General features: G+C 50.9%; 10 protein-coding genes across 10 annotated transcripts; 3 read left to right on the forward strand and 7 right to left on the reverse strand.

The window, feature by feature from the left end:
• Positions 1-238: 238 nt before the first annotated feature.
• On the forward strand, positions 239-2,185 carry PMZ80_005305 (uncharacterized protein; the record flags this gene model as incomplete). Its single annotated transcript, XM_064873725.1, has 1 exon — positions 239-2,185. The coding sequence occupies one exon, from the start codon at positions 239-241 to the stop codon at positions 2,183-2,185; it is 1,947 nt and encodes a 648-aa protein (XP_064730829.1).
• Positions 2,186-3,941: 1,756 nt separating this feature from the next.
• Positions 3,942-6,869, reverse strand: PMZ80_005306 (uncharacterized protein; the record flags this gene model as incomplete). The annotated part of the gene is made up of 1 exon (XM_064873726.1): positions 3,942-6,869. The coding sequence occupies one exon, from the start codon at positions 6,867-6,869 to the stop codon at positions 3,942-3,944; it is 2,928 nt and encodes a 975-aa protein (XP_064730830.1).
• A 1,261-nt stretch (positions 6,870-8,130) lies between these two features.
• PMZ80_005307 (uncharacterized protein) lies at positions 8,131-9,705 on the forward strand (the record flags this gene model as incomplete). Its single annotated transcript, XM_064873727.1, has 1 exon — positions 8,131-9,705. The coding sequence occupies one exon, from the start codon at positions 8,131-8,133 to the stop codon at positions 9,703-9,705; it is 1,575 nt and encodes a 524-aa protein (XP_064730831.1).
• Positions 9,706-10,890: 1,185 nt separating this feature from the next.
• Positions 10,891-13,236, reverse strand: PMZ80_005308 (uncharacterized protein; the record flags this gene model as incomplete). The annotated part of the gene is made up of 1 exon (XM_064873728.1): positions 10,891-13,236. One exon carries the CDS (start codon positions 13,234-13,236, stop codon positions 10,891-10,893), a length of 2,346 nt encoding a protein of 781 aa, XP_064730832.1.
• Positions 13,237-15,750: 2,514 nt separating this feature from the next.
• On the reverse strand, positions 15,751-15,987 carry PMZ80_005309 (uncharacterized protein; the record flags this gene model as incomplete). Its single annotated transcript, XM_064873729.1, has 1 exon — positions 15,751-15,987. The coding sequence occupies one exon, from the start codon at positions 15,985-15,987 to the stop codon at positions 15,751-15,753; it is 237 nt and encodes a 78-aa protein (XP_064730833.1).
• A 583-nt stretch (positions 15,988-16,570) lies between these two features.
• HNT1 (Adenosine 5'-monophosphoramidase) lies at positions 16,571-17,211 on the forward strand (the record flags this gene model as incomplete). The annotated part of the gene is made up of 4 exons (XM_064873730.1): positions 16,571-16,604; positions 16,656-16,738; positions 16,837-16,998; positions 17,089-17,211. The coding sequence occupies 4 exons, from the start codon at positions 16,571-16,573 to the stop codon at positions 17,209-17,211; spliced, it is 402 nt and encodes a 133-aa protein (XP_064730834.1).
• Positions 17,212-18,082: 871 nt separating this feature from the next.
• On the reverse strand, positions 18,083-18,679 carry PMZ80_005311 (uncharacterized protein; the record flags this gene model as incomplete). Its single annotated transcript, XM_064873731.1, has 2 exons — positions 18,083-18,435; positions 18,478-18,679. 2 exons carry the CDS (start codon positions 18,677-18,679, stop codon positions 18,083-18,085), a joined length of 555 nt encoding a protein of 184 aa, XP_064730835.1.
• A 639-nt stretch (positions 18,680-19,318) lies between these two features.
• On the reverse strand, positions 19,319-20,446 carry PMZ80_005312 (uncharacterized protein; the record flags this gene model as incomplete). The annotated part of the gene is made up of 1 exon (XM_064873732.1): positions 19,319-20,446. One exon carries the CDS (start codon positions 20,444-20,446, stop codon positions 19,319-19,321), a length of 1,128 nt encoding a protein of 375 aa, XP_064730836.1.
• A 596-nt stretch (positions 20,447-21,042) lies between these two features.
• Positions 21,043-22,888, reverse strand: PMZ80_005313 (uncharacterized protein; the record flags this gene model as incomplete). Its single annotated transcript, XM_064873733.1, has 7 exons — positions 21,043-21,230; positions 21,281-21,357; positions 21,411-21,771; positions 21,821-22,228; positions 22,281-22,462; positions 22,518-22,675; positions 22,724-22,888. The coding sequence occupies 7 exons, from the start codon at positions 22,886-22,888 to the stop codon at positions 21,043-21,045; spliced, it is 1,539 nt and encodes a 512-aa protein (XP_064730837.1).
• A 1,633-nt stretch (positions 22,889-24,521) lies between these two features.
• Positions 24,522-25,784, reverse strand: PMZ80_005314 (uncharacterized protein; the record flags this gene model as incomplete). Its single annotated transcript, XM_064873734.1, has 1 exon — positions 24,522-25,784. The coding sequence occupies one exon, from the start codon at positions 25,782-25,784 to the stop codon at positions 24,522-24,524; it is 1,263 nt and encodes a 420-aa protein (XP_064730838.1).
• Between the last annotated feature and the right edge of the window lie 1,063 nt (positions 25,785-26,847).

Raw genomic sequence — 26,847 nt, forward strand, 5'->3', positions numbered from 1 at the left:
ATTCCGATTTCGAGTCTCCAAAACTTGAACGTCACCAGACACGCGCCGTAACTCAAGTCAACTTGCGCATGCTACTTTCTTACAGTACTTTCTGCAGATCTTAGAGTCCAACGACAAGGTCAACTTGAATTCGACATCACCTCCTTCGATCGAATACTTTCTACCTACGCGTGTCCGTCGCATACTCGACGTGCGCCTCTTGATCGAACCACCCAATGAGTTACTAGAGGCATTGCGTATGCGTCAGAGTCCGACATGGGCAAGAATCGCGTCTCGCGGCAGGCCAAGAGCCAGGCTTCGCACACTGCCTGCTACACAACCTCAGTCTCCCGGGCAGAAGCTGCAACGGACACCGGCAGAGGAAGAGGCTCACTGGCTGACACGGCCGCTGAATGTCCCAGGTGCCCATGACAGGAGGAGAATAGACATCACCAGTCCCGAGCTCTGCAACGAAGCCATTGACCTCATCCAGGCCACCGGTAGTCTGCCGCCACCTGCCTCCTGTGATGTTATCGATCTCAACCCAGGCATCTGCGTCTGGTCCAAAGCTCTACACAAAGCCCTGAAACCACGTAGGCACGTCTTAATCGAGGCCGAAAGAGATACATATGCCCATGCCATTGACCCCTTGCTGGCTGACCAGGGCTCCCACTACCGCCATGCGCCCTCAGTCCTTGACGCTTTTGACCTGCGTCAGGATCTCCTCTCCCCAGAACTCAGAGAATACCATACCAACATCGATCCAGCTGAGAAGGACCATGTGAGGTACTCTCACAACAAGCACTTGATCATCACCGCGAACCTTGCAGGAAGAGTCGTCACAACAGGTCATTATCAGGGCTTTTTGTCAAAACTGTTTATCGATGCTTTCCAGCGCTCTATCGCCTTCGACACAGGTCACCTTCATGCCAACAAGTATGGTTTAATTAAGCTGCTCGCTTGGATCCCCGAAACAGAGAAATACAGCATCGTCCCGCGATGTACTGGTCCTCGTTTCAGAACCTCAAGAATGCTCGAGGCCGCCTGCCACATCCGCGAGATAGTCAGCAGCTTTCCCAACCATGGTCAGGACAAGGTGAACGTACCCTGGCACGGTGCAGCTATCCAAAGCATGCAAGAAGTAGCTCAGAATCAATCCAAATCCGGTATCAATGTCCCAGATCACCGCAAACAGCCAGAACCGCAACCTCCCAGTGCCTTTTACTCCGCCGATCCTGCCAATGTCGAGAATCTCCGTTCCCTAGAACGTCGACCTCCGCTGGTCGACCAATACATCACAACATACGGGAAGATCCAAAAGGAACATTCCAATTGGTTTAAGCAATTTTGTGAGGATCGCGCTGCTGATCTCCGCACCGATCTGCGCTCCCCGAAGCCTGACCGCCTGCCGCATCACGACGCTGACACAGACTTCCCACCCCAGACGACCTCCGACGATGAAGACATTCGCAGGCAATATATCACCTTTAGAAATCGCATGACCACAACTCACAATCAATTCGTCAAAGTGGACGAGCATGCCCGGCGCATGATCGCCCTCGAACGCGAGTTAACAGACCTTCGCCGCGAGAATCCCGACGACAAAACTCCCTACCTCGTCCGCCTCAAAGAGCTAAAGGACTCGGGTGAATTCACCCGTCTGGAAGCCATCCGTCAAAAATTCTTCAAAGACAACAGACATCGCTACCTGAAGGCCCTCGACGACTACCGCAGTCTCCTACCACAGCCGCACGTCCTAGCCTGGCACAACCGCACCTTCGAGCCCCTGCTCTGCCATCCCAAAACCGATTTCACCCCCCACCAACCCATGACCCTCGTCGAGGTAACCCCAAAGGAAGAATTCGTCCGCCGCATCAACACATCCACCCGCTGGATCTGCTTCGATTTCATCGTCCACCAACTCGACCAGTACACACATACCACGGTCAAGCGGGCCCTCGAGAAACTCATCGGGGAGGACGATGCGAAGCGCTATCAGGATTTCGTGGACAGCATCCCTAGTTTGACGGACCCGCTGTATGGAGGACATCACGATCTGGGTATGATCCGTTGCAGGACGTTGCCGATGGATACGGTTATTGATATTGCGCTTGCGTACGAGAAGTACCCATTCAGAAAAGATGAGGCGCATATGGTGACGATCGCTAGGGGAGGACATAACTTGGCGAGGAAGAGGTCGGGGTGAGTGAGTTGAGCAAAGACGGGGCTGAGTGGTTTGAATGTACATGTACTTTATGTTTTGGGACGACATTGTATACTAAGACTATTGTATATAGAGTGTGTAACGTGCAGCACTGTACATTACCTAAGTAGTGGCACTATTGTTCGAGCCAGAAATTTGTACAGCAAGCAAGCAATATGTCGATTGGTCAAGTACATATCACATATCACGTATTACTCTCAGTCCGTCTTTAGGACTCATTGATCAGTTAGACTAAAGCACCAATTTAAAGTATCCAGGAAACAATGTTCAACTTCTTGAACTATAAATTTATTCTGTTCGGTCGCGAGCCTGAATCAGTCTACTCCTCATCCATTTCCACTTCGCGGTCGGGATGTACTGTACTCCGGTTCCCGCTCAACCGCATCGTTAATATTATTAGCAGCCGCGATGTCACCAGGCAGGCCATCAATTGATCTAAGTAGGACATCCGATTATTCCTTCTACATTGCTGTACAGTGCCCTTGTGCCGAGGTCGTCTTGGTTTATGTATATATGATACGCTATGACGCTGGCTGACCGATGAGCTTTGACCTTGAGACTATCTGAGACATAGCAGCATGGAAGGAAGGGACTGTGGTGGTGTGTCTGTCTATGCGTGCACGCATGTCCCACGTCAACATGGTGCGTGAATACAATGGGCAAGGGACTATAATGCCAGCCGCGTCGAAGATCACTGAAGGGGAAATGCGTTGCGATGCATCGATCAATTGAGGAGAATATGATACGGTGATCAACAAGCATGATAGCGATGGGTGATGTTTATAGCACGGCTCGGTTTGGTAGACACTGCTGAGATTGGATTAACAGATGTGATGATCTACAGTATACGGTGGAGCTTGGCTTCAATATTGCTTTGTTGGGAGCTGGAAGGGAAGGTATAATGTGATGGGATGTGATGGGGCTGAGTAAGTAGCGAGCTACGGTAGCAAGAACAGGTCTGTTCTGCTCTGGATTTGCGAAGAGGTGAGTTGCGGACACGGTAGAAAAAGTGATGTGATGGGCTGTGCGGGAAGAGGTATTCGGAAGGGTTGAGCATCGGCGGCAGATTCGGCGGGAAAGTTGCTGGAGAGGCGCTGGCAGAGAAAGTAAGTAACAATTGTGGTCTCACTCCGAGTCGATAGCTTGCCTCGTATTTCTTATATTATTCCGTCTGCAGGACTGAAGGCGCTTTACGAGACAGTGAACGGCATGTGAGACGGACGGTGTGTAGCATCTTATTGGACATGCACAGGTGCGAACGTACACGGTGAAGTACAACAGCTGGAAGGAGTATTCGAACGTGTCACATCGAGGCTAGCATTTCTAATGCTTCTCTTCTGAAACAATGGATTCGAACGTGAGCATAGACGACTGGGAGCGTGTTACAAGTGCATGAGTGGAGGGAAGCAGAGCAGTGAAACACACATTCAATTCATGATCAGATCAATCTCGTTTCCATACTCATAACCAGGAAAAAGCATTCTTCGTGAAAAAGTCAACAACAAATTGAACAACCCAACTTCAACTCTGTTCGTCATGAAAGCACCGTCCAACCACCAACCGTCGATCACTTCGTCCCGCGCACACGCCCCAACCACCAGACTCATCGTCCATTCTGTTCATCAGCCTTTGCCGCAGAGGATCCGCAGCGCTTTCGCCTAGACGTCGTCGTTCGACTGTCTGGGAGATGCGGCGTGTCGGTACCCTACAATGGAAGCCAATCAGACTCTCCAACAGCTTAGGGTGGGGCTGGGCAGGTAGCAGGCTTCTTGATACCAGAGCTGAAGTTCTGGTCGTTGTTGGTGCCAATATAACAACCACTATGCAGGAAGCAATCGTTCGGTGCGATGGTCTGGTAACTGAAACTGGTGCATTCAGCTACACTCGTGCAGCGATCTTGACATACTTGGAAGCTAGCAGCAGGGGCTATCTTGCCATCACCGGTCAAGATGTTCGTACCGGTGATACCGTATGTTCCGTAGAGATAGTACTTTCCGTCTGCAGACAACTGAGCATCTGTTGGGCAGGAATTGCCAGTACCATCATTGAGGGCGTCACAGCCAGGCGGGGCACTCTTTGCAGCTGGGGGATTGGTAGGATCAGTAGGCGCTACGGCACCAACTTTGATGGCACCCTGAATCTCTGGTGCAGCTTGGTTTATACCGCTTGTGCCCTTGTGGGGGTAACAGATTTTGGGTCCAGAATTGTACGTCACACCGGTACACGCGCTAAGGCCATTGCATACGGTAATGCATCCCTCGAGATCTGGTACATCATTGACGGCGCCAAGGTCATCGCCACCTGCGTTCGTGGTGTCGGTGTTGTAACCACAATAGATCTGGTAGCCGTTTACCTCCGTACCATATGGTGTCGTTCCGCAAAGTTTGGCGGCTTGATCGACGTGTTTGACGGCGCCATCTATGTCTCCAGTGCTCGCCAGAACAGGGTTGCTCACGCCTTTGTGGGGGTAACAGATTTTTTGGACCCTATTGTAGGTTACGCCGGTACACTCGCCGGTACAGATGTCAATACAGTCCTCCAGAGTCGCTACGTTGTTGACCGTCGTTAGGGCATCGACACCTTGGTTCGTAGTGTCGGTGCTGTAGCCACAGTAGATATCGAAGCCTTCTCTCTCCTCACCCTTTGGCGTGGATGGGCAAAGTGGACCAGTAGCAGGAGTTGTGGTTGTAGCAGCAGGCGGCGAGGTGGTAGTTGTGGTCGTGGAAGTTGTCGTCGTGGTCGTTGAACTTGTCGGGGCTTCATCTCCTGCTGAAGTTGTGGTAGTCTCTCCAGCGCTTGTGGATGTGGTAGTCTCTCCCGCGCTTGTGGTTGTGGCCTCATCTCCAGCGCTTGTCGTTGTGCTGTCAACGCCTGGGTAGCCCGGACCTGTAGAGCCGGACTTGAATCCAGAGATCACGCCATTCCGTGCTACTGGTGCTTGGTGAGCACCACTGAAGATGCTACATGTGGATGTTGCCTGCTCGTACGTGAATATAACACAATCGTCATTGCCATCACAGATGAAGGTGCAATCGTCGAAGGTATCGACCGGCTCGCCAGCATCCCCGTTGAGCCTGCTGCCCGGATTAACAGGATCAACGACAAAGTTGCAGCCAGTCGCATAGCCAAAGTAGTCGTCACCTGTATTTTCGACTGGGCAGTTTGTCACTGCAGCAGCAGCAGCCGTGGTCGTCGTTGTACCGGCTGACGTTGTGGTTGAAGTTGCGTCACCGTTGGACGTTGTGGTAGCGGCGCCAGAAGATGTAGACGCTCCGTCAGTCGTGGAAGATGTGCTAGGGTTAGGAGGATTTGCAAGCTCTGCACTGTCGAATGGTCCGCCCTCGTTTGAGAAACCAACCCGGAGAGATGAGTGTAGGTAGCAGAAATTCGTGTCTCTGTTGAAGGATAGGCCAACACAGAGAGCTCTGGCTGTACACTCGTCGATACATTCTGCAAAACTGTCCAACTCAACCACAGCCAGATCACCGAGGAGAACTTGAAGACCTCTGCCGCAAAAGATGTTGTAGTCGCCAACCTGCGTATTATCGTCTCTGGTGCACACAGCCGTGCTGGCAGCAGCCGAGGTGGTTGAAGAAGCGCCAGAAGAGGTAGTAGAGCTGGAGCCCGAAGAGGTGGTTCCCGTGCTGGTAGAAGAACCAGACATCATCGAAGTCGAGGAGCGAGTTGATGACGAACCGGAGGAGGTGCTGCTAGAGCCTCCGCTTGTGGAGCTGCCGGATGAAGAGCTACCACTGCTGGAACTGCCGGTGCTGGAACTGCTGGAAGAAGAGCTAGCGCTGCTGGAGCTGCTGGAGCTTCCACTAGTGAGAGAGCCTGAAGATGTGCGACTGCTGTTGCTGGAGCTGCTACCGCTTGAAGTACTTCCTCGTGTTGTGGAGGTGCCGCCTGTGCTCGGGTCCTCCTCAATGGCCTCCACAGAAATACCACCAACAGTGGCATCAGTGCAGTTGCTGAATGGAGCATCCGGGAAGCCAGCATAGAGATTGCCATCACAATCGTAAAATTCGGCCTCGCCTCTATCCGGAGAGTTCCAGTGCAGCTCACCATCGACAAAGAAGAAGTCTCCAGTTACTTCGTTGTCGTCGGTCGATGGCACCATGGCAGCATAGGTATCCGACTCGTTTCGGCCAATTCTGGCTCCAGACAGCGTTCTGAGCTCTCCATCTTGCAAAAAGAAGGGCTCAGCATCCCCAGAGTCTGTTGTTGTGCCATCAGACCCCGCAAAGCCCTGAGGGCGTCTGCCGCCAACAGCATCCACGATGTAGGCAATCACAATCGGACTGCCGGAGGGGATGCTGGTGACTGTGCCGGCTGGAATACCTGCTCCAAGAGTGGCAGCAGCGCCAGGTGTCCCGGTGACAGTGGCCGTGGTAGTAGAAGTGACGGTTGAGGTCAAGATCGTTGAGGTAATGACGGTCTGCGGCGGGTTGTTGATGACTAGTGAGTTGGTACCACCCATGAAGTTGAAAATTGTACTAGCAGATTCATAGATGGTGCTGAAGTAGGCAGGATACTCGATGACTGTGACATCGGCAACATCCTCACATGCTGGGTCAACGCCAGTGCCGACAACCTGTGGCGCCTGAGCATAGATGCTAGGCAGCAGAGCCGCTGCCGATAGCAGGAGTGAAGTGGATTGCTTCATTGTGGAAGCCCGAAGAAAACCCCCAAATTCCCAACTTATAAACGAATGGAAGCTTTGCACGAAGAAAGCAGATGATGAGCTTCAATGTCGGGGTAGAAATCGTAGGGATTTGCAGATCATAAATGCCTGTGAGGATCAAAACATGGGCCACAACTAGTATGCAGCATTCCAGCTAAGCACCCTTCACTCCAACCACGATACTCAAAAGCTCGAGCCTGGTTGCCCGTGCGTATTCCTTGGTAGTAATCTAAATGAAGCGAAGCCTCAATCGCAATCTTGACAAGAATGTACCCTTCCCTGTGGTCGAGACGCAAGTTCTAAACGAACATGCAAAGCTGTGCAGCTCTGTACTGGCTCCTCGTGCATATCTTATTGTTATCGTGAGCCATGGTCGTCGCGTTCAGACGACCATGGATATATGGGTACATAGGATAGAGGATCGCAGTTGGTAGAGCCAAGTGCATGACAGGGCATCGCGCTGTAACTCACTAGCAGAGAGTCGATATTTATGGCGATGCCTTACCTTCAGTCCGCCCATAGGCTACCGCGGGTCGTAGCTTAACAGGACGCCAGTATTCTCATGGGCAGCAGCAGCAAGAATCATGAATTAATGTAAGGGAAGAAACCATGAACTCGGTGACCACCACTGTCAATACTTTCCCATGTGATATTTCCATCAGAGAGAAAGAATCACGAGAGTTGCTTGGTAGTTTTGTATCGTTGACGTTCTAAAATACCATTCAGAAGGTGCGGTGATTTGACGATGGAAAGAGCAGCAGCGAGGTGTTCGATGCTTCTCGTCGGAAGCAGCGGCCACGGGCTGGAACACTGCAACAACAAGATTTGCCAAAGCATGGCGCAACACGCTAAACGATGCTTGTCGTACAGGACTTCTTGCAGGAACCAGTGAGACGTTGCCAGTAGCATCATCGTGCCCCAATGATCATCCTTGCATCTAATGCTTGCGTATGCATATACGGTAACTTGTTATTATTGCTCTCATCAGGATCAGTTATATACTAGAACAGACGCAAGACCTACTTCTACGTTATTGATTCTTGAAGACCATACGCTCGAAGGACTCGTTTCAACACGCGAGTAGCACCTGCCAGACGATCTTGCATGCGACGTCATTGCCGCTTTTACCGACAACCACGACTCTTGTTTACGATTTGCAAATCATAAACACAACCAGTCTTTTCCGTAACTGCGGACGGCCGCATGTATTTTTTGTAACCCGCATTTACATATTGCTGCGAAAATGCTGCCTCTCGAGCTATGGGTTGCAACCCTCCTCGCGTCGATCGCCTGCGCCCATCCAACACAACCTACTCGCACCGAGCTCGCCCTCATCACACCACCCCCAGTACCGCAGCATCCGGAGCATCTATATTACAGGAGGGACATCATCGATAGCCTTACATCCAAAGTAGCCAGCTATGGCGAGTCGCTACTGAGTGATCTTGGCTCAGCTATACCATCCTATGTTACGGACGGGATTTTGCCGGGCCTTGTCGACCTCCCGACCGGCAGTCAAGTGCTGAGCTCGGCCGGTGTTAGCAGCACTGACCTGGATGCTAAACCGACCCAAGTCCTGAATATTCCCGGATACGCCAACTGGACTGGGAACCAATGGAATCTGCGAGTGCACGGCAATGTTTATAAACAGCCAGACATCTCCAACGACACCATCGATGACCTGGCTGATGTGTTCCTGATCGATACGAGTGTAGCTCAGCTTAACCAGACCGAACAAGATCAAGCTCGAAACCTTACGAGGTCGATATTCGTCGTGCAACAAGATGACGTGAATGTCACGGTCAACATCTTGCCAGGCCCGCGATTTGGCGGTGATGGCGAACCAGAAGGAGGTGGCGGTGTGACCGCTGGTGGCATAAACCAGACCATACAACTCCCATACGAGACTACCCTGGAAGGTGATTTCGACGCTTTCATCCCGCTGGATCAAGCAAATTCGAACCTTACCCCGGGCGCAGGAGAGATTCCTCCTCAAAGGGTCAACGTCTACGCTCAAGGCACCGACACAGGCAACGCGACATCCTACCTCGTATCGGATAATGGCCTGACAGTCATCAGTGACATCGACGACATCCTGAGAGTCACCAAGATCTACGACCCAAAGGAGGGCCTCCTCAATTCATTTGCAAGGCCATTTGTGCAGTGGACGAACATGCCAGACATCTATCGAAATTGGTCTCAAAGCCTGCCGAATATGCATTTCCACTACCTGACAACGACCCCTGAACAAGTCACACGAACCTACATGGACTTCATCTACAAGACCTACCCAGGTGGCAGTTTCGACACACGACCACTGAACTTCAGTGACGTATCCGCAACGCTCTCCATCAGGAAGTTCCTTCTCGACAAAGTCTTCCAAACCTTCCCGAACAGGAAATTCATTCTCATGGCAGACACAAGCAATTCTGATGTGATGAGCGCTTATCCTGAACTAGCCAAACAGTATCCTGGCCAGGTTCAGTGTATTTTCCTGCGCAACACATCCGCCACCGACTCGTCCGATCACTTTCCGTACAACACTGCAGGCTTCGAAAACCTCAATCAGCAGATGTATATGTTCTTCCATGTACCGGATGATCTTCGAGGCCTCGATATTGTCAATGGACAGTGCTACAACGCTTCGATACCGCAAAATGTATCCTTTGGCTACCAAGGTCTGCCTTTCGGCTTAGAGACGGGAGATGGGAACAGCAACAATACTGCCTCATCTCTGTTGCATGGCATCTCATCCTGGAGGTCGCCTCTGACACTGCCACTGGTTCTTGCTTGTGCATTCATGTTCTCAGCATTATGAGGTCATTGTTGAAGCGTCTGGGCATTTTTCTGGCCTGTACATAGTGTACATATTCTTAGAGCACTAGCAAACGGGTTACGTTCTGATTGCAGCGATCGGGCTGTTGTCGTTTGATTCTTGCATATTGCTCTTGATTTGGCTCGCTCAGCTGCGTCTCTGATCGACCAGGCACTTTGGCAAGTGTGGCTATGTCGCGACACCGGGAGAAGCTCAGCCATTGGTTTGAACCTCGCTAAACTATGGCAGTGCAACCTCAGCCAGGCAAGCATCCACGCTCCCGTACATAACTATGGCATCCTTCTTCCTCCTTCCTTTGCCTTCTACTGACCTACCTATGTGCACTTTACTGTGACTCCAAAGCTGTTCCTTCCTTGCCTTTCCGCCATATCTACACAGCACACCGCACAACTCAAGCAACAAGAAGGCATATCCGATCACATCCGCAGTATAACACCATGCCTCTCCTCAAAATGCCCCCTCCAATTTCGCGACCAATAACTCCCTACCACGAAACCTCGCACTATCTACCTCATGGAGCGCATACCAACCCGAATATGAGTACATCAACGCACGCCTTCGCCAACACTAACCTTACACATCCTCACGAGAACAGCCATACGTTCTCGCTGTCGCGCACTAACAGCATCGACTCATTACACTCCTTTGCTAATACTGCGCCCTTGGCGCGGTCGCGGCCTGAGATGGGGATGGGGCCGGGTGATGATGCGCATAGTTTTGTTGCGCCTTGTATGATTTTGGGTGGGTGAGGTAGGAGGGTGGTCTTTGGGTATTTGGTTTTGTGAGAGGTAGGTGAGGACTTGAACTAGTCGAGGAGTTTGGTGGGGAGCGGCGGATTGAGCGGTGCAGCGATGCTAGCTCGGAGGCGAAAAGTCGGGTACGTGTGGCAGGGTGGCTGTGAGTAAGCTCTTGGGTTTAGGCATGGTTGCTGTACTTCAGAACGCAGAGCGACGACAGTGAGGGACGTCTGTTTGAGGCTCGCAGATTTCTGGCTATCTGGCGGGATTGATTCCTCAGCCATATGTCTCCCTGGATCTGGCTATGTTTGTCAATTTGGCGGGGCTGCTGTCCAGATCCCTACATGTTGAGAGAAGAACCGGCTGATCCGTATTTCCTGGGCGTTTAGCCTCTCATGTCCAATTATGCAAGAATATCCGCAGCTGGATGTCAGCCATTAGCTGTCGTGACCACAAAATTGACAACGTCAAATCCTGTCCCGTAGACTGTCTGCCAATCAAAGCTGTTATCATCCAGATGATTCTCCTTTCCGAAGCCAATGATCATTTCTTCACCTTTCTGGTCAGCTTCGCTGCCTCGCAAGATCGGTCTTGCATGTGCTTTTGTTTTGGCCGAGGCTCCTTGTCCCCAGATTAACTGCGTTCGAAGGTTGACGAAAGTACTGATGTTTCTAAAAGTCAGACTGATTCTCTCGCCTCCGAAAGCCAGCTCTTCTTCTGACTTCTCGCTTTCGGGTCGCTTGTCGGCTCGAATACTATGCAGCCAACTGGCGTTCGTCCGTGCCCCTAGCATGAAAAGACTACCATGGGGTAGACGAATGCGCTGAGCTAACCTCGGTGCGCCATCCACACCCGACTCTGGATGTTGCTTGGCGTCTGACGTCTCTGGATGAGAGGTCTTCTTCCTCCTTAGTGTCATGGTCCGCATGGCGCCAAGGCTCAGATTGACAATGCTACTGCCTCGGACAATATCCAAGGACTTATCTGAGTGCTCGCTGATGTTGTCTTCTCCGTTTCGATAGTACTGGATCAGGACGTGATTCAACTTGTGACCCACATGCTCCTCACAAGCTTGTCGTAGGTCGTCCACTGTGCTGCCGAATGTGAGCAACGGCGGAGATTCGTCAGCTGGATGCCGATATATTGGCATCGCGCCGTCGGTGTCTACTGTGCCTTGTACGGCGACAAGCCGTGGCACTTCACCTGTGCGATGACACATTTTCTGCCAAGCAACTTCTTTCTTCAACTTCAAGAAAGCTTCATCGCTCTTTGTCTCTGACAGTATGTCGTGCACGATACTAGTATCGCCCTCCCCTATCTTGTCACCAGGGCCAAGGTACGTGGGATCGTATTTGGGCTTCTTCTTTTTCCTCGACTTTGGTGTCGTCGGAGTAGAGCGCGGAGTTGTAAGGTCCGCCTGTGACATGGTGCGCTCGCCAGGCTGTGAGCTAGGTACGACCTTCCGTGAATGTCCACTATGCCCTGGAGATGCTGGTTGGTCCAACTTTTCAGGTATTAGTGTTTGGACTTTACCGACGCGTGTCGGTTCCGGTGTGATCTCCCTGACGGTGGCTCTGATCTTACTCTTTTTCACACTGGACCTCGTCGTCGTCGGGGAACTAGTGGAAAGAGCTTCGATCGCTTGTGGTGCATCAAGATGGTGGGCATCGGTGTCTCCACTTTCGTCTCGATCGCTGATTGATCTTTTACGAGCTGGACTTTGCTTTGGCGAGTTTTGCGGCTTCTGTGGTGGTGTAGGTGAGTCACGATATTGGAGCGCGGCCGAGGTTGCCATGCACCTCTCAGAAGCTGGAGTGACCTCTCTGATTCGCGCGAACTCGGCAGTAGGGTGCATTTTCTCCGCTTCGTCCTCGCTATCTATTGTTGCCATCCAGCTCTGCACCTTCTGCGAACCCGAGGGCTGAGCTCCAGACACGTGCTGCGACAGCTGAAACTTCCTGGTATATCGTGAAGCTGGAATGACGTCTCCGAGCAGGCCATAAAGGTCATCCATTAATTCTTGATAGTCAATCCCTTCAGCACAAAAGTCGTCAGCCATTCGTGTCATTGCTTCGATATGACATGCTCGATCCCGAAAGCCAAGGCAATCTTCGACAAGGGTGATGTTGAAGCCCTGCTGGACAGCATCCAAAACTGTTGCGTAGACTCCGATATTAGATAGCGAACCACAGATGTAGAGGTCATTGACCATGCGTGCTCTGAGCTGCATGACTAGCGAGAAATCAGAAAAAGCAGAGTATTGCGACTTGCTAAAGATAATGTCCTTTTGCCTGTCCATTGATGCCGCTAGTGCTGATGGCATGGCAGCCCCTTCGGTATTCTGTGCGCAGCACCGTGGGCTCGATGGTGTTTGAGTCCCAAGGAAAGCTTCTGCGTCATTTTCGATGACCGGCAGCAGTGTGCTGGGCGACACGTTCTCATCTTCTTCAGGTACTGGTTCCGTATTCGTTGACACATCGTACCGAGGATGCTGTCTCAAGTGCTCAACGAGGCCCTTGAGGACGATATTGTAGCCACCTGTTTGAGGGGAGATGGTGGGGCATGGTTGTCGAAAGTTGGTATTGACCCACACGACAGGACCCTTCTCCCGAAACTTTTTGATGAGGGCAGGAAGCTTGGGCAAGAATTCAGCAGTATTGTCGACCGGTAATTTGCCGGTTGACGTGACAAAATCGTTCTGGAGGTCGATTAAGAGAAGTGCCTTCTTTGTCTGAAGCTGTGGACCTTTGGGAAGGTTGCCTGGTTCAAACAACATGGCTGATGTCTCACGCGTTGGACCGCGTCGCCAAACATATCTGCTGAGCACCGGAAGACGTCAAAATGCTCGTAACGCCATAGTCATTTTGTTTCTTTGTCAGTTTCGACTTCAATTCATAAACCGGCGCGTAGTGTGCGGGATATGTCAATCGGTCCACCGGCGATCACGCCAATCTCAACTGGGGTCCAGATTCGTAACAAGGATTGAATGCAAGGTTGATGAAATGCAAAGAACGCAAGTTGACTGAGTATGGCAATGTGTGTTGAGGCGGTGTAGGCTGAAGAAATCTGAAGCGACATGTTCACGAAGGCTGGAGCATAGTGTAACTTACTGATCGGCCCGGAACTGTGCAGGAGCAAGGAACTTGTCGCAAATGCTATGCAAATCATGCCTTTGGATGGCTCATCGCAGTAGTACGGCGCGATAGTGCGGTGATGCTTGGTATTCGTGCAGTAGATCAAGCTTTAACGCAAAGAGCCGGAGGCTAAAGTCTCAAAAAGCAAGCCAGGCAAGACCCGAGCAGTGCTGAGCCGCAACGCGACACCAAAGGTAGCGTTTAACTTTAGCAACTTACTACAAAAGCGTGCTGGTGCATGGCAGTGACTGTCCACCTCATGGCTTCTGCCACTGGCAGACCGCCGGTAATATCACGTTTTCGAGCAACGTGAACATGAGGATTTCGGGCGCGAAGAAGGAACGAATGAAGGAACAAAGCTAGGATGTGAGCTGTTGGAAGTGTCACGGGTCACGGTGCGAAGAAGCAATCTAACAACTTCTCGAAACAGTGATAACCGACGGGAAAGTCGATCATAGGGGCATAGGCATTGCCGAAGCTTATGGAAGGGTTTCTTCAACCTGGTCAGCACGTTCGTCTCAAGCATGTGTGCAGAAAAGCAATAATCTCGATCTCGAGTTGCAACGCACAGGATTCCGCTATAGATCAGCAAGCATGCCAGAACTCGTTGGATTCATGCCCTCGGACTTCCACGCAAGGCCAGATGGACCCTTCCACGTCTAGTTGTAGAGGTCGAATAATAATGTCAACTCAAAAGGTCTTGATCCGCACTCACGCAAACGGACGATCAGACATGAATAAGTAGCTACAAAATACCAGGATAATACCAAGGCGGAGCACGACAAGGTTGCCGTAACGCACTAGCTGCATCAAAGGGACGATGCGCTGGCCGGAAACGCTTCACACAAGATCATTGCAACCGGTTAAACGTGCTCATGTCCGATCTGCGCTGACGAGACAGTGACAACTAGCAAATAAAGGATGCAAATCGATACAGTTATGGGGAGTTATCTGTTGGCGAAAGTACAAGCACCGGCAAGCATAGAAGCACGAGTTTCTCCAGGTCGAAGGAAGCCCGAATACCCCGAATACTGCAGATCTTTGCCTTGCCCTTCTGTATACGCACAAGCCCCGGAGAGTCATGGTGAGCAGATCATCCGGCTCTCCTTTCCCCAGATACGAGTTAGTTTCTTCAGAAGGGCTCATCTTTGACTTTCCGGTTCGTGACGGAGTACATAGTGGCTTGCTGATCACAGCGGACTCCATTTCCGCTCAAGCTCCCGAGAAACCTCGAAAGCTACGAGTCGACCACACGGTGGCTGCTAGTATCATAGAGTGGTCTCGAATTGCTTGATCTCCTACATGATCGTCGACGAGGATACGTGGCACGCTGATCGTCCTGTCATCAAGTTACTGGATCTGCTGATCATCATGTACAGTACAGCAGTCGACCCACGGAAATTGCCGCAGTTAAACAACAAAGCTGCATTCCTTGTTGGTTGGAACTGCGGATGTACATTCATGCCATGATAGCCAAGCGTACTCGTCAGATTCCGACAACCGCATGGTCGCGAGTCGTTGAAACGCCGGCTCGGAAACAGCAATGATGAGTGTCTCCCCACCACTACAAACGTGAAACGTCCCACTGGAGCTTCAGCAATAAAGAAGTACAAATGAATGATTCCAGACAGCCCTGGAATCTACCCTAGTATCAGTGCCAGCTGTAATCCATAACATGGTCCAACATCTTTCAGATCTTGAAGCATAGAATCTCTTTTCGACAGCGCAAAGCCCGGCTCACTCCCCAAGTCATACGGGTTTCTTGATACATAGCAACATTGTAGTGTATGAAGCAACAAGTGCCGTTCGCCAACCAGAATCGAATGAGTACACACACTGCTAGTATTCCCGGCCATCCTTTCCTTCTGCGCGACGCAGTCTCTATCTTGCCTGGTCATTGGCTAGTCTGGCAGTGAGGAGACCGCAGCGACTTCGGGCTTTTTATCTCTCATACCAATTTGACCCTTGCGTTCTTTGCTCACAGCTTTTATTTTCTATCTGCTGTCGGACAATTTTGGCTGCGTACAGGGTGTCACGTTTCGCGCTCTGTGTAGTGAAGTCTTTCTTCTTTTGAGATCGTAGCGCTTCAAAACGTAGCGACCAGCATTGTTGATTCGTCGCCTTTGCTCGATCTATTCCCTATACGACCGGTACTCCTAGTCCAAGTCACTGTCCTGATCCTCGACTTCCTCTTCATCGGCTCCCATGGCTCTGTCCATGATACTCTTGACTCTCGCCTTCAGTTCTTCTGCCTTGTTTTCCTTGACCAGACACACTCGGTCATCGATCTTCTCAATGACATACTCATTGTGAGACTCCCTATCGATCTTTTCAATCATGGCCATCTGGGGAGGATCGCATTGTATGAGACAACCTTTGATAGCTTTGGGCATCGTGACGAGATGTCCGACGTTTTGGCTGATTCTCTGACGTTCTCAAGTTCGCTTCGTTCAGAAACGTAAAGTCTAGTAAATCATCTCTGTAAGTCGGTATTTAGTGAAGAGTGTCCTGAGACGTTGCTCGTTGTGTAGTATTTGTACCAAGAATCAGATCTATTCATGCATTAGTAGAGGCTAAGTGAGGTGGGTTAGTTTTTGAAGCTGCCACTACCGCCGATCGAGGTCACCCTGTCGAATCATGCTCCTTACGATACCATGCTCACTGATCAGTACTCATCGAAAGGCAATAATCTAAATGTATATTCTACAATGTCTAGTAACTTCCACCTAACTCGAAGGCAGCAGCGGCTCTCTTCCGAGAAGTAGCGACCACAGGCACGTGCACCGCTGATGTCCTTCCTGCCTCAGGCTATCAAATGCTCCAAGCCATTCATTTCCCCGCACTTTGTTTACGTTCGTCCAACTGCTCCAATTGACGCAATCCTCGCAGCTGCCACGGCTGCTCCTTCTCGTGCTCTTGATCACACAGTCTCATATTCGCGTGTCTCTAACAGTCTGGTACTCACAAATGTCGAAGATGGCTTCCTGTATTTTCTGCAAGATCGTGAAAGGTCCGCAGCAACAACAGTGACGATGTGGGCCACTGCTAATTTATATTGAAGGCGACATTCCATCCTTCAAGCTCTACGACTCGCCGAAAGTCCTTGCATTCCTCGATATCAATCCGTTGGCAAAAGGACATGCTGTATGACTCTGTTCTGAGACACGCCCCAATCGCTAATCTGCGATCCTGCTCGAAATGTGAACGGAACTAAGAACTGACTTGTCCGCTCTAATTTACAGCTCATCATTCCGAAGACCCATGGCGAGAAGCTGACCGATATTCCTGACGACGAGCTTGCCGAATCGTTACCAGTCGCGAAGAAAATTGCTGCAGCACTGGGGGCCGAGAATTACAACATTTTACAAAACAATGGACGGTTAGCACATCAAGAGGTTGACCATGTATGTTCTTCATCGCAATATGATACGGGACACAATGGAGCTACGACAGAGTAGTGTAGCCCAAAAAGAATCGATACTGACAAGAAGCAGGTACATTTCCACGTAATACCTAAGCCAGACCAACAACAGGGTCTCGGGATCAGTTGGCCACAGCAGAAGGTGGAAATGGATGAGTTGAAGAAACTACTTGAAACTATGAAGAGCAAGATGTAGTTCAGTTTCTGCAAAGCAGGAGAGTGACTGTGAGATAGAGGAGAGACATACACACAAGTGTCAGAATGGATCAGGCAAAAGGTGCATCGTGTGCGAGCGCCTGGGAAGCAAATGATATGATTCTACACCTCGGTTTGTGGTTCCTCTGCCACAAAATATACCATCAAAACTTCGGTTCCACAGATTTCAACGACAGTTTCCGGGCTCGGTTCTTCCTATATGGCCTGTGTTGTCTGGAGCGGAACTGTGATTATCCAGCTGTCTCTAGTCAGGCTCGAGGCGAATGTCTTTTCCAAATCTGATGATTATGCGAATGCTTCGTCATCTCTGACTCATGTCTCAGCAAATGACCGTACTTGCAGAAGAGGACCCCGTACCTGCGCAAGACGAACGATATCAACGTGTGAACAGGCAGCGAGAAGCGCGAGGACGTGATCGGCGTTCCGAGATACAGTATTGGTATTATGGATCCGTGCATCAGTGCCATGACTTATCATAGATATGAACATTTGGGAAGATACGATGATGGCAGTGGTGGCATTTGATGAAGTGGTGGATACAGACTACTGAGATGCTAAGATGCTTTATGAACTCGTTAATAACCAGACGAGCCACTAATAAGTTAAGACTTGAGCGTTTGGTCCGGTTCGACGGTGCTGTTGGTGTAGAGAATGAGAAGTATTGCTTGAGACTCTGACTCCTCACACACCAACTTTCGGCTTCTCTTACTCTGACTTTCGGCTTCTCTTACTCTAACCTTCGAGTTGGCTTACTCTAACCTTCGAGTCGGCTTACTCTAACCTCAGACTTCTGTAACTACCCCTGATCATTACATATACAGTCGTTGGAAGCCATCAAACCTACCACCACTTCAGGCAGTGCTGGGCTGATTGATAGCCCACTTGCTACCATCGACCTGCTCACCAGACTCCAAATCCTTCTCCGCTTGTTCTGCTTCGATTCTCTTCCTCCGGTTCTCCTCCTCGACTTTCTCCCTAGCCTGGGCGTCCATTGGATTTCGGATCCAGCAGCACATAGTAATAACCAAACAGCCGATTGCGAAGTACATCATCACTCGGAATTGAAGATTGAAGCCGCCACCATAGCTCTCACGGATCGCAGCAGCCTGGTCTGCATTGAAAGTTCTTATCGACTCCGTCGTTCGCAAGAGCGGTGCGAGTTGATCGGGTGACAAGATCGTGGCGAGCTCGGAGTTGACACGGTCTGTCAGGATGGCTTAGGATACTGCAATGCCGATGAGCCCACCCAGTACACGGATCTGTGTAATCGCTCCCATGGAGACCGCGTGATCCTCTTTCTCAACTTCTAGTCTTGCGATGAGAGGCAATGTGCTGAGTGAAAGGCCGAATCCAACACCGAGGATGACCTGGAAGCCGTACTGTCTGGCTGTGACGCCACCGCCGATTGGAAGGGATGACATGAGGCCCAGGCCGGAAGTTGCAGACATGCCGAAGTGACTAGAAGGTGGAAGGAGATGTTTTTGATCTGTACCAAGAACCCACCGACACCAGCAGCAGCAGAGGATAGTAGCAGGAGTGGAAGCATACGCACACCGGCAGCGGCTGGCCCGTATCCATTTTCAAGCTGGAATCGCTGAGGCAGGAAAATGATAGCCGTCATCAATGGGAAGCCGAGGAGGAAGTGATCAAGAACCGGTGTGCTCCCGAACTCGAAATCCAGTCTTCAGGCGAGTCGCTTGGTGTAGTTAAAGCAGGTCTCATATTCTGTACTGGTGTGCCTTCGAGGCTCGAAAGCCAGTCTTTGGCCGAGTCGATTGATATAGCTGAAGCAGGGCGTCGTTTTACACACCAGGGTCCTCCTGGGACTCAATATCTAGCCTTCGGGATTGTCGACACATAGGCCTCGATCTATGTGCTAGGGTGCTCTCGAGACTTAAGAATCAGCCTTTAGAACAGTCGACGATTAAGTCTCGAATTGTACACTAAGGTGCCCTGTGGAGACCGGGCTGAATTTGTGAAACTTCTTCACCCTCTCTAATGCAACCTTGGTCTCAGATTCGTCGGGCCTCAAATAGCCGAATGACGATATTGACGGTCCTACCACATTCAAGCAACCTGTTGAACAGCTACAACGACTGTTTCTGAATATCGACAATGAGCTGTCCCTCATCGCCAAGACTCGACTCGACAGTGGTACCAAGATCGGCACTTAGAGTCCGGATACGATCACAAACGAAACCGTGATCGGCGTCCTCTTTTGACAGAAGTCCAGCTTGAAAGCTCTTGATCCTAGTCGGGAAGACCTCAAGTCTGCTCGGTCTCAGCCTCCCATCAGATGAATCAATGATGCTGACATTCCATGCGGCACTGAGATCATTGCGATATTGAGCGTTGACAGCGTAGTCGTCCACAAAATCACCACAGCCATAGATGATGAGCTCGCCTTTGTACACTTCGACGCCCTGAACGTGGTGCGATGAGTGGCCGTGGATGATGTCGACGCCGCATTCATCGACCAGGAAGCGGGCCATCGTTGTGATATCGTCGTCGGGCTCCCAGCGGTAGTTTGGGCCCCAGTGGACCGACACGATCTTCAAAGCTGGCCTCGCCTCAAGCCCAGCATGCCCCTTCGTCAACAGACCTTTCAATTTCGCTCGGCTCTCCGGATCATAGCGCAGCAGGTTGAACTCGGGCACAGATACCCAATCGCTTGGGTGATCCGAGAAAGAATAAAGATGAATCTCATGCTTTAGCGGTCCGTCCTTGGCCGAAGCAGGGATTCGCTCCAACTTCAGAACGGCAGGCTTCTCCGCCTCCGCCACGGAGCGCCCAGCGCCCGCGTGAGCAATACCAGCTTCCTCAATGACCCTGACAGTTTCGAGAAGTCCCTCTCGTCCGAAGTCTAGCGTGTGATTGTTCGCCAAGCTCACGTAGTCTATCCCTGCTAGCTTGAGGCACTCGACATTGGCAGGATGCATACGATAATTGAAGACTTTGTTGGGCCATCTTTCCGGATGATTTGTGGCGGCTGTCTCGAGGTTGCCAAGGACTAGGTCGGATTTCTTCAGGAAGTCGACTGTGTTGCCCCAAGGGGCAAGATTGTTGTAGTTCTGGAGATCGGGCTGTATTCGGCGCATGTTGGCGACGTGCCGAGATTCTTTGGGCTCATGGACATGTTCTGGTAGCAGCTGGTCGATCAGGCGGCCCAGCATCAGGTCGCCTAGAAACGTCAGTGTGTAGGCGTTTGGAGCCATGATGCCATCTAGCAATGGGCATCTAGAGAATAGGCTTTGCAAGGTCCTCATCTACAGTCAGTCGTCAAGAGGTTGAGTTCAGGGACTGTGGACCGAATCATTGTGCGCGTATTCCAGATACCAGGATCCCATCTCTTACGGTTACTGAACACGTATCGTGCTTAGAAGACATAATAATCATGTGCCCAGAAGTTGATGGGGGTAACAAAATGTCTTCCGCTTCCGTATCTAGGATAAGCGGCTTGGCATAGCACCGGTGAGTGGCAGAAGTACCGACTATGAGACCTATTTTCTTGTCTTGCTACATTCGCACTTTCAGAAGCCCTAATGATGATAGAGGTATGCAGACTCGCTCGACCCCATCGTTATACATGACCGAAGATGCTATGAGCGACCAAGGCCTAGGCATCACGGGCTGCCAGTGGTAGGGCGCAAAGTCTATCCACAAAGTGAAGGGTCACAATATACCAGGATTGTATCGACAACATAACGACTCTCCTCCTGTGAGCTAGAGGTGTCCTTGCCAATGGTGATAAAACTATCCAGAATGTACATCCAAATCTATCTGGTGACATGACAGAATCTCTCTGCACCCCTTACAGCGTGTAGATAAAATCGGGTCTGTTGTCGCCTGCCACCCAGATCTCGTCAGCGGTCATACCCTCATGCATGTTGTCTCGTCTGCCACTGCGCCGGAGTCTGTTCTCACGTCGTAGCATGAGATGCATGAAGATAGTGCCTCCAAGCAAGCAGACGACCTGGTAAGCGAGGATAGTGCCATGGCCTAGAGATTTGTTAGGATCGTAAGAGGGAGTATAGGGAGGACCTGCATACCTGTGTAGTAACGTGGTCTCTCTTGCTTCAGGTAAATATTGGAGCTAACCACTCCGTTCAGGTTACCCCAACCAACGCTGTTATCGATGTTAGTATTCCGCTATATTGATTGAAAGCGAGTCAAACTCACATTATGCCAATACAGACACCTCGCTTGTAGACACCCTCGAGGTTGTTCGACGCCCATGTAAGGGAATTCGGAATGGCTGGATATATACCCATTGCGCCAAGGAAAGTGCCAGCGTATTGGACGTGAGTGTTAGTACTGCCGATCAACAGGGAGAATCCGATAATGCCAATAGACACCACAACCATGTTGAGGTAGCCTCTCCATCGAGTTCGGTCTGCTACCCAGCCAACAAAGATTGTCAAGGCTGCAGCACAGGCATAAGGAGGGACTGATAATAGCTGGGCGCGAGTTCCGGCATAGCCCATACCGGCAATGATGGTAGGCAAGAAGAGCGAGAATGAATACAAGGGGCAAAGAGTTCCTGTTCATTAATGTTAGCAGGAACCACATCTCCAATCGAAGTCACGTACCCATGTAGATAACCGCGTAGCCCCATGTCTTCCAGTCCTTGAGTGCAGCGTAGATGTGGCGTTTGTCGTACTCTTCGCCAGTAGAAGACTGGTTGTCTTCTGCCAGACGTCTTCGAACTCGCAGTCGCTCATCTGGAGTCAAGAAACCTGCTGTGTCGGGCCAGTTGAACACCATCCACCAGCAGAAGCAGCCGACAAACATTGTCGCGATACCTTCGATGATGAAGATCCAGGCCCAACCAGGCTTGCCACCAACGCCGTCCATCTGAGCGATGGCTGCCGCAAGAAGTCCACCAAAAGAACCAGCCAGTGCGGCGGCTGAGAAGAAAGTCGCAGCGCGGAGACCCAGCTCCGATCTCTTGTACCAGCAAGACAAATAGTAGTTGACTCCAGGAAATAGACCGGCCTCTTGGAAAATGTTAGTATTGCCCCTGACATGGTGAATATGGATGTGACTTACCGGCCAAACCAAGGAACCATCGACATGCCAGCAGGCCAGAATAATTTGTAACAATGCCCATTAAGGTCATGATAAGTCCCCACAAGAGGATGATGGCGGTGAAGAACAGTCTGGGCGTGAACCGCTTGAGCAAGACATTGGTAATAGGCTCGGCCAAAGCGTAGGATATGAAGAATATAGTTCTGAGGTCATTCGTTTAGTATTCCTAACTTGACATCGTTCACTATTCCAACTCACAAAGATAAATTGTAATCAGAGCCTGCCATATTGAGGTCTTCCTCGAGGCCTGCGAGGCGAGCATTGCCAATGTTGGTTCGATCGAGGAAGGAAAGCAGATAGAGCAAACAGAGCCATGGGATGAGCCAGCGATCGACTTTCCACATCAATGCTTTGTCCTAGCATAGTTAGTGGGATGTCGCCAACAGAAGCCATCGTCCACGTACAATCTTTGCGCGCTCTTCAGGCGACTTGCCCGCATCAGGATCGGGCAGATCATGGATGCTCTCGATCCTGCTGTGAACAGACGCCTTGGAACCACGTCGCTCGACATGATTATCGAGCTTCTTCTCGTTATCGCTCGAGCTCGTCGAGCTCTCTCGATTGACCATTATGCAAGGCTGACGGCAACAAATTCGACTGTCGTGGGAGGGCACCTGAAGCAGGAACGGAGTTTCTTAGGAGGAAGGAATCATCCCAGATAATATACTCCGTTACCTCCGCGACCGCAACTGCCGGACATCGTAACGCCATGTCCTTTTTCAAGAACCATGTTTCCGCACGTGCGTCTAGACTGAGTCTTGTTATCTCGAACTAGTATGCATGTGGCATATGCCCCAGGCCGCTGGAGTACACTCCATGGGTAAGACCAGAAGACCGGGGAAGCGAGAGGTGGAAAAGTTCAGCCAAGTCAGCCACCATGACTTGGCACCTTGATGACAGTGCGTCAAAACGCCTGCCAAGCAGATCTTGATTGCTGTCAAGACATGAATTTGGCTAAATGGCGTTTTTCAAATATCTCTCGCCCGGACGTAGACCGTACTTCTATCATTTCGCATACCACGAGAACATCAAGTTTGAGTTCGATGACTTTTAGGGAACATAGATGTGGTGAGTACAAGAGACGGAGGCTGTAAACTTGACATCTTTCGCGCCAAGATGCCAAGAACAATCGTCCGTTCTGATTCGACCGAACTCGATATTTAGGGTAGCATTTTAGAAAAGGGTCCATCCTATGCTTACCGAGAACGCGCATGCACCGTCATTAGCCCAAATCTGTGTGACTCGGCTAAATGGATCTGCCTTTGTACCTGCTTACCGCTACGAAACAGACGTCGATGTCTTTTCTGCTCTGAAATGCGCCCTTAGTTCAGCTTCCGATGAGAATGGTTCCATCGTGTAGATGAGCTTCAGCCCAATCAAACCTGCTGACCAGGCGCAGAGATTGCCATATGCCTTTCGCCCGACACCCTAGTTGCCAAGGTCTGGAATTCATCTCCTCGTGGGTGAGTGGACCTCCATTTTCAAGAATGTGTCTTGCTCCAGAAACCAAAACCCACCATATTTCCCCAGACGAGAAATGTCGCCGCCTACGAGCTTGTTCTCATTTTTTCTGCGGACCAATGTTCCTTCTATTGATGTCTGAGGCTAGACACCACTGCTCGAATATCAGCCTGACACCGAACTCGGACGCCTAACAAGCTTCAATGTCAGCAGTCACGCTATGATTGAACGACATGATTTGGGGTGTGATCTATCATAATTGGGTTGCACAGGCCTCACCAGCCGGCCAAGGCGTACGAACAACCTGAAGTCTTTGCAAATACATGCTGTTGGGTACCGTGAAGTTTCCGGCTTCGTACCATGCACTGCGGCATCTGCGACGTCATTATTAGAGACTGCGTCCGGTCTAGAACACAAAAGTACGTAAAGTATCGTTTGTTTGCAAAATCCACTTCCATGACGGCTGAGTCCGTGATTGCTGGTTCTGCTGGAGCCTGAAGTCAGCAGATCGCCTTGCCTTAAATATGTGTTTTTCGTCTGCCAGCAACTGGGGCAGCAAATTGTTTTGCGCCTTGTCTGCTCTTCCTTAAGGTGCATGCTCAGAACCCCAAATGTGCGTCCCGTGCCATTGCCATGATGTGACCAAAACCATGGCTGCGATGCTCCTTCGCCTTCCATATAGCAACTCCCGATCAATTCCACCACAACACCACAGCACATCTCATCTCACCTCACCTTACCTCACGTCAACGTCTGAATAACAACCGGCGCCTCATCAGCACTAATCGAAAAATCCCTCCTCTCAATCCTCGGCGCATGCAACCCCTCACAAAAATCCCGTAACCCCCCAGCCCAAACCTCAAACATCTTCTGCAAATACTCCCCATACTTCTTCTTCACCGTCTTCGCCGCATGCCCCCTCTGACACTCCCACGTCCGATAAACACAACTCTCCGGCCCCGTCGGCTCAATCTCATGCACGCGCTCACCCTGAAGCAGATACTTCGGCATCTTACTCCCGCGGAAGATATCGCCGACCTTAAAGAGACTTGCGCCCTCGGAATCGGTGGCCCAGATGACGCGGTACATTCCGCTGCGCTCGAGGTTGTGTGTCTTCGACCGGGTGAGTGCTGTCGTGCCTTTTTCTGTAAGGGGGTCGTCGGGACGTGAGACATCGGTTACGACCATGTTTGTCTCGGTGTATTCTGAAGGGCTGTATGGTTTCATCCGGACGTAGAACGTCACTTTTGTTTTGATTTGGAGACGGACGCTGGGCTCGCCGTACATGCTCATTAGGTGTTGGTGTGCTTTTTCTGCGGCTTTGCTGTTTACGGTGGATTGTGTGGGGTTCTTCGAACCCCGTCGACCGCGAGGGGATGCTGGGGATTGCGGCACGGAGAGACTGGCGCGGTGGTTGTCTGTGATTCCGATTTTGTTGACTATGGGTGCTGGTTCTTGTCCGCTTGCCATTGAGGAACGGCGGCTTTGCTGTGCTTCTTGGAATTTTTGGGCTGCGCTTTTGCGGGCTGGGCTGTCTGGGGTACTGGAGATGCTAACTCGAGGTGCGGCTGCGCCATTTCCATTCGTGCTGAGCGGATCGATGCTTTCTGACTTTCGTGGGGGGTTGGCATTCTGAGAGTCCTGACTCATCTGACTTGATATGCTGTTCAGCCGGAAACGGGGTGGTGGCTGCTCGTCCGGGCTGCGTGGCCGCCGAACACCACTGCCGCCGTCTGTAAGGTCACTGTAGAAGCTACCGATGATACTTGTGTTGCGCACTATTTGTTGTATCTCGGCTGTGGTAGCGGAATCTTCTTCTGGTGGTTGATATGTAATGTTGACCTTAGGGACGAATCTATTCCAATCGCGCCATGTTTCGGTGTTTCGAAGGGTGCGGAAGACTAGGGAGGCCGGCGCATTGATCTCGGTGCTGGCGTGAAGTACTAGGATTGCTTCTGAGGCACGAATGTTGGGAGTATCGAACTGCGCAGAATGGAGGTCCATTGTTGAGACTTGTAATTTGTGTCTTTCGAATTGTGCTTGATCTTCAACGAGTAATATGCTATTGACTTGCAATATTCGAACTGGCCGTATCCTCCAAGGGCCCCTCGTTGTCTGTCTGCTTCCGACTTCTGCTCTACCACTTCGGTAGGGTCCTTGTATATGTGCTAGCTGAGCGCCGGACGTCTGTCGTTTGGCTCACAACTGCTTATGGCTTCGAGAAGAAAGCTGGACAATCGATCACTGGTGGTCGAGTATTGAACCCTGACGTGATTCGTCTGTCTTGTTGTGTTCAGGCTTCCCACGAAATCGAACTGGTGATGCTGGTCGGTATTTCGCTCGATTTGACAAATTCAGCTGCAGGTATTAGTGTAGATTGGGAGACAATCCTCAATAAAGCTTGACGCAGTGCGAACGCTCAACAGGGTATCAGACAGAGAGAGGAGAACGGCACAAGGATGCTTCGTGGACCACTAGACGTGCTCTGCGGAAATAAAACGCGCAAAAGGAAGTATTGGAATGTAGTGTATTGTCCCACTAGCGACTCGTGGTCGTGAGGAATATTAGTTAGCAATAACATCAGGCAGACAGGAAATATGGTGTAGCTCTTGTGCGAGGGCAACAATAGCCATGACGAGGTGGCACCTCGTTAGCTGAAGAGATTGTTGACTCTCGCTTGAGTTGGTCGAAAATATTGGGAGAGGTGGGGTAAAGCTGGAGGTCGCCGGTGAGTCCCCGGGACACATGACGCCTACTCCGTGAAGCTTGTTTTTGTGAGATCTGCTTTGCATGTGTTTGAGGAGCTTTGGTTGGTAAGATTATGGCAATGCTCCTCCTTGATCATCCTCTCGAAGTGCTCAAATCCGACGAGACGCCATAAGTCATTGCTGACTTATTGATTCCCTGTATCTGCACTAAAGATGGTGCTTGAAGATTGCGCCGATCTGGGGTTGCATATCCTGACGGGGTCTGGTGGTACATGCTCTGTTCTGATGTGTGGCAAATATCAATGGGTCGTGGTCACTTGAACAACATGACATTCTCTGGCCTGTGGAGATGTGTGAGT

The sequence above is a fragment of the Knufia obscura genome (genome assembly GCF_036327395.1).
Source record: "Knufia obscura strain CCFEE 5817 isolate CBS 148926 chromosome Unknown scaffold_5, whole genome shotgun sequence".
NCBI classification, from domain to species: Eukaryota; Fungi; Ascomycota; class Eurotiomycetes; order Chaetothyriales; family Trichomeriaceae; genus Knufia; species Knufia obscura.